At 42.8% G+C, this 13,009-nt stretch overlaps 2 protein-coding genes across 4 annotated transcripts in view; one reads left to right on the plus strand and one right to left on the minus strand.

The window, feature by feature from the left end:
- Positions 1 to 6,396, minus strand: part of PEX1 (peroxisomal biogenesis factor 1) — a 28,769-nt gene extending 22,373 nt beyond the window's left edge. For all 3 annotated transcript variants that reach the window (XM_075705178.1, XM_075705176.1, XM_075705179.1), the window contains exons 1-5: positions 6,268 to 6,396; positions 3,748 to 3,891; positions 1,773 to 1,856; positions 1,417 to 1,531; positions 555 to 1,327 (exon numbers count right to left, since the gene is read on the minus strand). In XM_075705178.1, the coding sequence (XP_075561293.1) occupies positions 555 to 1,327; positions 1,417 to 1,531; positions 1,773 to 1,856; positions 3,748 to 3,891; positions 6,268 to 6,396 (1,245 nt within the window). The remainder of the gene's footprint in view (positions 1 to 554; positions 1,328 to 1,416; positions 1,532 to 1,772; positions 1,857 to 3,747; positions 3,892 to 6,267) is intronic.
- Positions 6,397 to 6,751: 355 nt separating this feature from the next.
- On the plus strand, positions 6,752 to 12,747 carry RBM48 (RNA binding motif protein 48). Its single transcript, XM_075704874.1, has 5 exons — positions 6,752 to 6,874; positions 8,578 to 8,768; positions 8,899 to 9,044; positions 9,966 to 10,495; positions 12,623 to 12,747. Exons 1-5 carry the CDS (start codon positions 6,752 to 6,754, stop codon positions 12,707 to 12,709), a joined length of 1,077 nt encoding a protein of 358 aa, XP_075560989.1. The 3' UTR covers positions 12,710 to 12,747.
- Positions 12,748 to 13,009: the final 262 nt, after the last annotated feature.

Consider the following 13,009-nt stretch of genomic DNA (forward strand, 5'->3'; position numbering starts at 1 on the left):
AAACTATATAAAAGCTAGTTATTTGATATTATTCTTTTAAGATTTGTTTTAAAGAGTATACAAAAGCACTTGCAAACATTGTGTAGCACTAGGATACGTGATCCCATTACTCTACAGTTTGATGACACCTACAGTCCAAAGCACATTTTGAAGGGATAACTGATGAAAAGAATCTCATTATGCAGTACTGAATATAAGCAGATACTTTCACATTCTCATGAATACAGCGGCTACCAACAGATTTTGAAGAAAGCATGCATTGCCTCCAGAAACACTGAAGAATTTCCCCATTTGGTGCAAAAATGCTAAGGGTGCAGAAAACCAGAGTACACCATACATCTTGGAGGATGATGGTAAGTAATGTAGTCCAGAATTAGATGGTTTGGCAAAGCACAGCTCCAGTAAATATTATTTGATTCTAATATACTCTACTTGGAAGCTTAACAGAAAGTCTATATGCCAAAAACTGCATGTTAATTAGCCAGTTCCACAATTATCCAATAGAAAAAAAATTATCCAATAAAAAGTCCAAAAGATAGTGTGCTCAAACTGACCCAAACTCTTCCAACATGTAGGGCTTCCCCACTGTGGCCATACTCTATGACACTCTTTAGGTCTTCAAATCCGTTCCAAACGATTTGAACAACAGATCCCTCACCGGATGCTTGACTGCTATTAGAATTAGAATGATTTTTGTCTTGCGTACTAGTCAAATGCTTTTGCTTTTCAAGTGGCGGATTTTGCTTTGCTTCTTGATGACGCTGTCTTGGGGAAAGCAGCTGATTAATTTTCCCGTAAGATACTACAGGGTTTGGATCCAAATCAATAAATTCTAAATTCCACGGAAAAACATGAATAGCATTGCATTTCAGAAATGCATGAGTGGCAGATGCATTCTGTACGCTGGGAGGCTGGGACTGACATACTCTAAAAATGGAATCCATGTGAATTAAGTTCAGCAGCTTGTCTTTGAAGGTGCTCATTTCATCTTTATCACATGACGTCTTTTGTTTCTGCTCAGATGTATGAGAGAAAACGCTTCCTACGAAACTCCATATATTTGGGAGAACATTTGAGCCAAACATCATGTTTGCATCAGCCTTACTCTGTTCAAGGACTCCTGGCTTTAAGTAAGGTTGTTTGGCAAAAGGATCCTTTACTATTTCTTCTTGCTCCATGTTATTTTTCACAAAACTTTTGAGCAAGATGTCACTTTCTGCGGAAGGCGTGCTGGTGATATTTTCCTCAAGTTCACGTGTTTTGGGAAGTATCAGAAGCTCCGTGCATGGCTCTAATCTCCCATAGGGGGCTGCTGGCATAAGTGTACCTGAGTATGAACAAAGCAAGTCAATGAATGCATCCACTCTTGCAAAACAGCTTAGTCAAGGTACCACAATAGCCTTCACTGTTGCTTACCGATTTTGATGTAAACGTGAGTGTGCTGTTCAACCCATACAGGAAAGATGGCTTTTGGAAATACTATTCGAATCTGGTCAAGAAGATGTTTTTCAAGAGAGGAAGCATGAAGTTCCTGGGAAAACGTGGTATCATTATCAATTAAATACTGCATACATTTCTAACATTTGTTTGAAGATAAAAACTCTACATGTCTTCTAATACACCATTTGAAAAATAAAATACAATGAAACTCTACCACATTTAGTATTTCCTTAGGGGCTGAAAAGAATGGGGCATTGTGCAAAAAACTGCTTGTGTCAAAATCTCTGTCATCTGTAAGAAAAGGACGTGAACAGGGGAAGAGGTTTTATTACCAGAATTTCCCAATCATCTGTTGAGAGTGGTTCCACTTCTACTTGCTGGCAGGAGGAGACGTGGGAACAGGGTTCAAGAAATACCTGGCAAAAGTAACACCATTTCAAAATATTTAACTTCTTATTTTTAAACATAGAAAAGCTCCATCTATAATTCAACTAGAAAACTGACTTCTCCTTCATGATACATTTTCACTGCTTTGAACATACATCTTAACGACACTAGGTAATTCATAAGCAGAAGATGGATGTTCAACATATTGGAAATGGATTGCATTGGGCATGCCTAGGGACTTCAACACACTGTGAACGGAAGGGAACATGAAAAGCATCAAAAGCTTTATCAGCTGATAACAAACAATCAATTTTTAATGCATATTGATCACATAACTGTCTTTGCATTTTTTAATTTTTATTTTTAAATGTCCTGGACTCTAGAATGCTGAAAAATTTGTCAAGTTGTGCACAAATTTAGAAAAGGCAGAAACACATGAAGAAATGAGGAAAAAGTACAATACAAAAGCAAAATCAGCTCCTTTATGAACGGTTTCACAGGAAGTGGTTCCACAGAACAGTTTTAATGTCCTGTGTATCAGGAGGAATGACAAAAGCTGCTGCGGCTTAGGCTTTTCGGAAGGCATTAAACATATATTTCAAAAATTAATTTTTACCAAAGGTTCTGTTCAACAGAAAGTAACAATTTTCAACAGTATCATGTCATATATTTTTAAATAAACCTCAACAAATTTCTCTTGAGATAAAACTAGTTACCTATCCTCTGAGAGAGATTTATTTCAGGTCAACTTTTATAAAAGTAACAACTGATTTTAAATTCCTCTAGGTCCTCAGTTTCAAGCAAAAGTTCAGAGGAGTATCTTTTCCCCAACATGGTAAATAGAAGAGCATATTATTATGAAACACAGCAAACATGCAATTCCTGAATCCACAACAACAGCAAAACTACCTAATTATTCATTTATTCATTCGATTATACAGATGATTATTTCCAGCCAGCAGTTGGGTGAGGTTTTCTTAGGTTTGCTTTGTCAGTTGTTCTTCTGTTGAAGACTATTAATTGCTAGAACAAAAAAGGGTAGTTACCTTGCCACTGAACTAGTAAATTGTAAAGTTCTGCAAATAGATACATCATTTCTAGAGAGAATACGCTAAAAAAGTAAACAAGGTAAGATAACACACTTTGAGCCACATTCTTTGATGTCTTCTGTTATGCTGAATAAAATTTTCCGTATGAGAAACAGGCATATATGAATATACTACAGAATAACACCGTGTAGAGTAATAACTCTTCTATTCTTGTTAGTTTAAATCACTACCTAGTAACATAAAAAAACCCCAACAACTTGTGTGTTGAGATTTTAATAGTCCCATGCCAGAAATCTCTACCTGCCTCTTGGGCATCTCTTGCACTTCTGTCCAATGAAAGAATCATTTACAAGATGTTTAACACAGTGTCCAAGTGTAAGAGGCCAATTTAAATACACGTTCAAAGAGGGGACACACAAGGAACATATGGTGAATGGGGAAAAATAGGGATGAAAATTTAAATCCCAAGTAAGTCAAACAAGAAGAAATATGCAGTAAGTCAATAATTACTTTAAAATAACAGGAACTCCAGGCAAAATATTCTCATAAGGTAATTCCCAAATTGTTTAATTGCTTAAAAGTGTATTTTCCTAAAAATAATGGCACTGCAGATAGTGGCTCCAGCCCTGCAAAGACCTACCACAAGCCTATCTTAACATTATTTAAGCAATTGTTAATGATTGAATGAGCAAATCTTTTCACGTCTGAGACGTTGCATGAAGGTTAACTGTTCTTATGAGCAGATATAAAGGAAGTAACTGTCTAAATACATGAAACAAGAAGTTCATAGCTAACTTGTAAATTACTACCTTTTCAGGCATCTTGCAATATACTCCTTATTTAAATAAGAAAAAAAGATTGCATTTCAAACCTGTTCTCCATCTGTAATGCCAAGGTTCTCTGCTAACTGTCTGTTAATCTCTGCAATGTTTTCACCTTGGTGACCTCGATGCCTGATTTCCATCCAGCTCAAAAATATAGGCTGATGACCATAGGATAGTTTCACAGCTTGGCCCTATACGTTTCAAAGAAATAAAATAAATTAACATCAAACAAGCTAAAGAAGATGACTATTAGTCAACCTAAACTATATTTGACTAGAGAGATCAAAGGAATTAAAGATATTTTCTGGATTTTACATGCCTGTTTTAATTAAAATCCCCTCACAATAACTTCCAGCATTTACAACATGTTAGTAAAGGGTGTCTCTATTAGCAATGACAGATTTTTTTTTTTTTTAAATTCTGGCAGACTGGCCAACTTCTTAATAACCAAGGCCTTCCTTAGAATCCTTCTCCATGTTACCTACGTGCACAACTCTCAACATAGAAGTGCATGGTGGTTTTGATTTTTAAACAGCTTTTGATTTTTATGGACTGTTTTTAAGCAAGGAAGGTAACTCCTCTTCCCTTCTGTATCATAGCCTATCAAACAAATATCTTACAGAAATGTATAACTACGCATTTCTACTTCTCAAATGAGGAAAAAACATAAGCATATGCTTAAACTTCACATGCATTAACATTCGCATGGACTCCAAGAGTTCTTTCATGAGCTGGGGAATGTGCAAACGAAGTCATAATTCACACAAACTCAGACCAAAATAATTTTATCAATCTGTTTCAGAACCACTCAGCTATTCTGATTCCAAACTGAACAATCTGGATATGTTCAGTTTCCATATAAAAAGACTATATCCTACATTGTATCACTCCACTGATGTGTTCTGTTGGTTTTTTTTTAAAAATGACTATTTTTATGAAAATCAAGAGACCAAGATAATGTACGCTATGGATATACCACAGATTTACCTGTTAACAGAGTGATGTTTTCTAGTTTGTTCTCAACTGTATCCTAATGATTTCAAATATGATTTGACTTTTTGGTAAACTCTGAAAACATTTTCAGAGAATATCTACAATGGTTCCAAGATCCTCTTACCAAACGTAATTTTAGATGTACAGCTCTTCCCTGTATTCACACAGATAAAGCCTCTCCCCCAGCCTCTTAACCTCCACACAACGCTGAGTTTCATAGACCATTTTATCACCCACTTATCTAATATGTTCTGCAATTAGATTTAGCTTTTGATTCCATTTAAGTTTTTATATGATTTACTCAGTGTAATCTATTAACATAATTATTTATCCCCTTTTTAACATTTTTACTCAAGAGTTTGCATTTAATACGCTATGTCTATCAAGATTTCGGAGATCATACATTTTCATTTTGCGGATCACATTAAGTAAAAGCAGGAGCCCACCATAACCAACTATGTACAGAATGATGCTACAAGGCTTCAAAGCAATCACACTCCTTTTTCCTCTCTCTCGCCAGCAGATCTGTAAAACATCCAGAAACTGCAGCAGAAGTGAAGGTAACATTTATACCGGATTTCTTGCAACCCCACCAACCTCTTTCTACTACGCCAAAGAAAAAAAAGCAGGTTTTTACAAGTCTAGATGATTTTGCTTTTTGCGAAACGTCCTTTTTGGCCTTGGGGAATTAGCAGGTTACACAGGCTGGGTGAGGCCAGCCTGGCCGAGGAGGGCTTTGCCAGGACTGCGGCCGCCATCTCCACGCCTGAGCTTCGCTCCCGTCCCCCCCTCTTCACCCACCCATTCTTGCCATGTTTCACCCCGCCTGTTCTGCTAGCAGACCCTTAATTCTCGTGTTCATCGCAGAAGGGATGCACGCAGGCTTGGCTCCTGTTTTCACGTGTGAAATGTTATTTAAAATCTCAGGTGCGCTTCCCGCAACCGATCCACGTACTTAATAGGACTCTGCATGACAGGAGTGCCTTTCTATACAGGAATAGATAGTGAAAGCTTTACATACACCAAGAATTACGATTCCACTTGGATTTACCGTCTTACCTCCTACCTTAAAGATTAATTTACACATTATTCGGTTAATGCTGGTGAGTTCCTGTGAAAAGTGGTATAAAGCACATACTACTGGGAGAGACGCAGATGCCAACAGTGCCAGACTGCGCTGGGAGAGAAATGCCCGTCCTTTCCGCAGAAGAACGGAGGGCCGAGGAGCGCGGCTCGGCCGGGGCCCGGCCGCCGGGGCTGCGCAGAGAGGGCCCCGCCGGCCGGGGCGCCGCGGGGGGCGAGGGGCGGGGCTGCCGGTTGCCATGGCCACAGCGCAGCGGCGTCTCCGGGGGGCGGGGGGGCTCCCCAGCTGCAGGGGGGGGGCTCGCGCGCTCCGTCACCACAGCGACACCGCAGCGGGCGGCGGGGAGGGCTGACGCGGGGCGGGAGGGAGGAGGGCCCTTCGTGTCACCATAGCAACGGGATGCTGGGGGGGACGGGGACGGTGCTCTCCCATAATCCTCTCGGAGCGAGGCGCCCCTCCGCCCAGGCCCCGAGTGGCGCCGAGCCGGTACCTGCTGCAGGCGGAGGTGAGAGGCCAGCACGGGAGGCAAGTGCAGAAAGCAGTCCCGGGTCCCGCTCAGGACGACCGTCACCGCGGCGGCTCCAGCTCCCCCTCCGCCGGGATTGCCGCTGCCCCACATGCCGGCGGGCCGGCCGGGCCCCGCAGCCCGGCGCCACTGCGCGGCCGCTGCGCCCGAGCAGGGAGCTGCCTACTCGGAGGCGGGCGAGCGGGCCAGGCCTTCCCGAAATTCCCCCCTCGCCCCCTCCCAGACAATGGTATGACCCACTGCCGGCCAATGCGGGCGCGGCGTATACTCATTCCCTGCCTCTGATTGGCTTCTCCATCGAGGGCTTCGGCTCTTTCCGTCTGGCTTAACGACACCGCCGATTTCCGCCTCAGCGGGAGCCAATGAGAGCGCTGTCCCTGGCCTGATTGGTCCGTCTCTCGGCAAGCAACTAGAGCTGCCTCCGCGGGGCGTGGTGGGCGATGGGAAGATGGCGGCCACCGGCGGCAGCAGTAGCGGCGGGCCGGGCGATGCCTGCAGCCACCACGCGCAGCTGGGGGTCTGCGAGTCGCGCGCCAAGTACCGGGAGGGGCGGCGGCCGCGCGCCGTGAAGGTGGGCCCGGGCCCGTCGCGGAGCCGCCTCTGCTGCGGGGGCGGCCTGGCGCTGCTGGCCGGGCCGGGCCGGGCCGCGGCGCGGCGCGGGTTTGCCCCTGCGGGACCCGAGCGGGGCGGCCCCGGCCCCGGTCCCGGAGCGCCGCGTCCTCAAGCGCTGGCAGGCGGCGCTGGAGTGGGCTGTATCCGCCCGGCCCGCGGCCTGGGTTGTTGGCCGCGGCTTCTCGGGTACGGGGAGCTCGCCAGCCGAGCTCCCGGCATTCCTCCTGCTGCAGTTGCTTGCTGCCCGGTGTCCTTTATTAGCGTTCGTCCCCGTTCTGGATAAACATCCAGAATTTCTCCGGTTCTTCTTCTCTCCTTGCTGCTGAGGTGCATCGGGGCGTGGGCTCGGGCAGGCAGTAACAGCGGAAAGAAGAGCTGGAGTTGGGTTTGCTAAATTCAGCATTGCGTTTTGTAAACGAATCGCTTAAAACCGCATGTAGTGCAAGTAGGCTAGTTCTGTGCAAAATATAAGCCCAAACGCCAAGAGCAGTGCGAGGAAACTTGCGGAGCTGAACGTTGCTGTTAGTAGCCAACGCGCAGGTGGGTACGCGGTGCCACTGAACTCGGCAGGACTCGTGTGCCCCAGGCTGCTTTTGTATCGTACGTATAAGCTCTGGTGTCCAGCAGCTCCTGGGGAGATGAGGGGAAGGTCACACATCGTGGGCTGGGCTTGCTGCCTAGCAGGAACGTCTTGTTGCAGCAATAAAAATGCTGGGTTTGCTTTTTGTGTTTGCGCTTAATGTACAGGGTGCTGTAAAGGCACCTTCTAGGGCTGACTTGAGAAACAGAGCGGGTAGGAGTAAACTGCTATCGCAAGAACAATCTATGTGATCTATTTGCAGAGAATATTTTTTATCGCAGCAGTTTGAGAGCTGGTTTCCCAAGTGCTTCTTTCTTTGTCCTGCTTTTGCTGGTTTTTGAGAAGGATGTGTAGCTCATGCAATCTTATCCCTTTGATCTTATGCTTCAGCTACCTATTGTATGTTGTGAGCTGTCACAGAACTTTCCTTAGCGTCCATGCTCTGCAACAGTCATTATACAAAGCAGAAAAGAGTAGTTTTTTTGGGTTTTTTAACCTGCTGGGGGAAGACCTTGCTTCTCTCAGCATCTTACTTGTATCTGTCTGTCTTAAAAAGATATACTGTTTGATCACTGCAGCGAGGAGGCAGCTTTGCACACACATGATGTGCCCCAAGGAATTGTGGTGGTACTCTTTTTTTTTTTTTTCTTCCTCCTCACGTTTTACCTGTGTGGCCTCTCTGTAAAACAAGATGGTTCTATAGTGTTTTTTTCCTTTATTTTTTGACAGTGCCTCATATTAACTGGTTACTGGTCAGTCCTGCGAGGAAACTGGCCAGACACTCGGAGATTTTACTCAGCAAATGCCAGTACTCTGACCTGGTGCAGAAGAGTAAACTCTAATTTGTGTTCTGCTTTGAGTAAGAAGCTTGAGTTCAGTTCCTGCTCAGTGATGAAGAGGTCTCAGATAACTGTGCACTTATTGCTCCTGCACAAGTCCCAAGTCAAAATAGAGTACAGAGGGATTTTCAGCATCCTGAGAGGATTTGAGGAGCAACAGAAAACACAGAGAAAATTCCTTACTTTCGCAGTAAAGCAAGAATGTGAACATTTTAGAATATTCTTTTTCTTTTTTTCTTTCAGGTTTATACTATCAACTTGGAATCTCGTTATTTACTAATACAAGGAGTTCCTGCATTAGGTGTTATGAAGGAATTAGTTGAACAATTTGCATTATATGGTGCCATTGAAGAGTATCACGCTCTAGATGAATATCCAGCAGAGCAATTTACTGAAGTTTATCTTATAAAATTCCAAAAACTGCAATGTGCAAGGTATTGGACAGGGCAACATCTGCCTCTTGCTGTCTTAATCTTTTACACCTTCTTTATTTACAATCTGTTAAGATTCTAGAGAGCTGAAGTAAACTCCTCAGTTTTGCCAATACAATTTAATTCCCCTCAGGGTGGCCAAGAAAAAAATGGACGAACGAAGTTTCTTTGGTAGTTTGCTGCATGTGTGCTATGCTCCAGAATTTGAAACACTCCAAGAAACTAGGGAGAAGTTGCAGGATAGAAGAAAGTATATAGCAAAAGCAACAAATCAAAGAGGTTTGTAATGAGATTTCCTATAGAATCTTAACATCCTGTTTCGGTGGTGGGTGGGGTTTTGGTTAAAGTGCTGTTTTAAAGATGCATTTTAAGTATGTTTGCTGTAAAATGGAGACATCTTTCAATATTTAGAGGGCTGTATCTTTTTCAGAGTAACTTCTTGCTTTTGGTTAAGACCAAAATAAGTAAATGCTTAAGCTTTAATAATGAAGCATTTCCTTCTCTTTTTGTTTTCTTTCAAAATGTTATCAGAAGTTTCAAGCACTGGCAGGAAATTTGGGATCATCTTTTCACCAGCTTATTCAGGCATGCCCAAAGGGACAGTTTGTAAGGAAGGTGGCTATACCAGAACCTTCAACAAAAAATTTCTCCAGCATACACATCGGCACTGGAGGAATGCCAGGAATGGACTGGGCTTACAAAGGCTACTGTACTGCAGAGTTCACAGGCAGCACTGAAGGCTGGCCAAGCTGAGAAATAAGCAAATGGCTAAGCACAGGGTTCTCCTTTCTTGTGCTTATGTACTTTGATACCATTATTTGTTGCATGAGGATATTTAAAGGGAGTAAAATCACTGATTTTTAACATCAAAACACCTGGTTTTTTTCAAAGTTGCAAGACAGCCTATCCTTGAAATCATAACTGGAGGTAAAAATCATTGATTTGCAACATTAGCATGTTCTCAAAACTGCTGAAATACTTCTGCTCAGGCATTCCTCACAAACCAGCAGAGGGACCAGGCTGAAAAACTTTAGTTTGAAAGGTGCCACTTAGGAAAAAAGAATCACAGAAAGGTGGCTGGGAATGAAATATCACTGGTATTGCTTCTGTAATTGTATTAAATGTTTTTTTTTCTTATGTGTTAGAACTAATAATGACATGAAATAGTGAAGCTACTTTTTTTGTGTTGTTGTTTTAAAGATTGCTTTGTGTTAAGGAAAGTAGAGGGGCCTGAGAAGACTGTCTCAAAGAACTCTGACTGTCCACGGAGCACACCAGCGTCATGTACAACTGGTAACTGGGATCCATCCTGCTTTACAAGTTCTCAAAGGGTATCCCAAAACACAGGCTATCCATCTGGGAATCATAATCAGAGGCTGTTGACATTTCCCCAGTATGATAACAAGTGTGCTGAAACTTCTGGGTACTTTGGTCAAAGCACATCCCTAACTCTAAATGTGCAGCCAGGAGGACGTGCTCCACCAACTCCTTTAATGCAGCAAAGAACAGTTCCGATTGATAATGGAATCGAGAGGTTTATGCCTCGTACAACTCACCTGCAAGAACGTAAAAGGAAAAGAGAAGAAGGTAACAAGTTTTCCCTCATTGGAACAAGTGCGGACAGTACTGAAGTTGTTATTGGTCCACAGCTACCAGAAATACCTAAAGTGGATATGGATGATGACTCACTGAATACTTCAGCTACATTAATTCGAAATAAACTGAAAGAGGTAGGGATTCTGAAAGTTCTGATATTTTCATTTGCAAACATCTGTATTATGTGCCTGTTACCCATAAAAACAGAGATCCTAAGATAATTTAATTCAACATTTACTCAGTATTAGCAATTATTTGCCACTTAAAGCTAGTGTTCTTACTACTTAACTCTTTCATAATGCAGCATATTGCAGACCATTCTACTCCATACCTCTTACACTACACTTCAGAAAGTATAAATGTCAGTGCATGGTCCTGAATGATTTTTAGTAAGCTACAATTTTTTTCCATGTGGAGAGGCATGATAACGTTGAGGTAGTCCTGCTGACTCCAGGGTGGTACTTGTTTCTGATTGAAAGGGAGTGAAAAATAATGGAGTCAGAGTTCAATGTAATTTTGCTCCATCACTCCTTATGGCATTAAAAGATGCACAGAACCATGCTGAGAAACATGTCTTAAGCTGTATAAAATTTTATGGAGGATATTAATCAATTAGCAGGTCAAACACTCCTGATACAACTTTCCATTTAAATTGCGCCCTCAGTAAGTTTGCAGATGACACCAAGTTGGGTGGGAGTGTTGATCTGCTGGAGGGTAGGATGGCCCTGCAGAGGGACCTGGACAGGCTGGATCGATGGGCCGAGGCCAACTGTATGAGGCTTAACAAGGCCAAGTGCCGGGTCCTGCACTTCGGTCACAACAACCCCATGCAATGCTACAGGCTTGGGGAAGAGTGGCTGGAAAGCTGCCTGGCTGAAAAGGACCTGGGGGTGCTGGTTGACAGCCGGCTGAACATGAGCCAGCAGGGTGCCCAGGTAGCCAAGAAGGCCAACAGCATCCTGGCTTGAGTCAGGAATAGTGTGGCCAGCAGGAGCAGGGAGGTGATTGTTCCCCTGTACTCGGTGCTGGTGAGGCCACACCTGGAATACTGTGTCCAGTTTTGGGCCCCTCAATAAAGACAGACATTGAGGTGCTGGAGCATGTTCAGAGAAGGGCAACGAAGCTGGTGAAGGGTCTGGAGCACAGGTCGTATGAGGAGCAGCTGAGGGAACTGGGGTTGTTTAGCCTAGAGAAGAGGAGGCTGAGGGGAGACCTTATCGCTCTCTACAACTACCTGAAAGGAGGTTGTAGTGAGGTGGGTGTTGGTCTCTTCTCCCATGTAGTTAGCGATAGGACGAGAGGAAATGGGCTCAAGCTGCGCCAGGGGAGGTTTAGGCTGGAAATTAGGAAAAATTTCTTTACAGAAAGGGTGGTCAAGCATTGGAACAGGCTGCCCAGAGAGGTGGTGGAGTCACCATCCCTGGAAGTGTTCAAGAAATGGGTAGATGTGGCACTTGGGGACATGGTTTAGTAGGCATGGTGGTGTTGGGTTGATGATTGGACTGATGATCTTAGAGGTCCTTTCCAACCTTAATGATTCCTAGTTTTTATTTTCATTATAAATAATCCAGCCACCAAGCCAGGAAACATGAAATTATTACTCTACCCTTAATTGGTTTAGTGGTGGACTTGGTAGTGTTAGGTTAATGGTTGGACTGGATGATCTTAAAGGTCTTTTCCAACCTAAACGATTCTATGATTCTAAGATACGAAAAAGCTCCCTTGACTATGACTAACTAGACTGATTTGAAAGAGCTTATCTTTCATTCATTCATCAGCATATCATCTTATCAGTCAAATTGGTAAATAAGCACCCTTTCTATTAAATACATTTCTAAAATATGTGTCAAAGCACACATTTTTCCCTTCCCTTTTTCTTCTTGGAATACCTGAATTTAAAAAGCATATTAAACCTTACTTTGAAAATACCTCTGGTACGGAGAGGGGTGGTAAGATATTTAACACCCTACCACTGAGTATCTGAAATCAGTTTGTGTGGTTAAAATACAAAAATGGTACTGCTAACACTTCTGTTTTCTAAGTTTCACCTCTCTTGCGTTTATTGCTGTCTTTGGTGTTATTTTTTCCCCTTCTTCTGCAGGAAAATTCAGTACAAGTGCGATTATCATAATACATCCCTCCCAATGTTCAAATGTTGGAGACGTGGCCTTACTGTAAAACTAGCATAAAAAAGGAGTGGTTACAGTTTACTAAGATTTCTTTTTCTTTTTTTTTTTTTCTCCCCCCACCCCGCCATTTAGGTAGCAGATTCTGTTTCAAGAACATCTGTGGAAAAGCCAGAGAGTAGCTCAGCCAAACCACTTGTAAAGCAGAGAAGAAGAATATAGATACTGCTGGCAGCATCTTCCAACAGTCCTTTTTTTAAAGGATAGAGTTTAAAATATTTATTTTTTTATGTTAAAAATAACACTTTCATACTGTATTTCCAAGTAGTTCCCTGTTAAAAATTGTATCAATTTGTTTCTTGGAATGAACAAACCAGTGTAATATATTATTGTCTCAGTCTTGTCCTGTGTACCTCATACTGTAACACGTTTCATAACTCATTGAAGAACTGTATTTAGGTAGAGTAACAGAAGTAAAATCTATTTATTCTGTAGCTTTTACAGTACAGGAATACTGAAACG

This window comes from Pelecanus crispus, chromosome 2 (assembly GCF_030463565.1).
Source record: "Pelecanus crispus isolate bPelCri1 chromosome 2, bPelCri1.pri, whole genome shotgun sequence".
Lineage (NCBI taxonomy): Eukaryota > Metazoa > Chordata > Aves > Pelecaniformes > Pelecanidae > Pelecanus > Pelecanus crispus.

Bases quoted from the DNA above. Each gene is read 5' to 3' on its own strand.
- RBM48 (XM_075704874.1), top strand. From the start codon at position 6,752: ATGGCGGCCACCGGCGGCAGCAGTAGCGGCGGGCCGGGCGATGCCTGC. The intron at 8,769-8,898 runs GTATTGGACAGG...AATTCCCCTCAG, and splicing joins CAAAAACTGCAATGTGCAAG to GGTGGCCAAGAAAAAAATGG. The intron at 9,045-9,965 runs GTTTGTAATGAG...GTTGTTTTAAAG, and splicing joins AAAAGCAACAAATCAAAGAG to ATTGCTTTGTGTTAAGGAAA.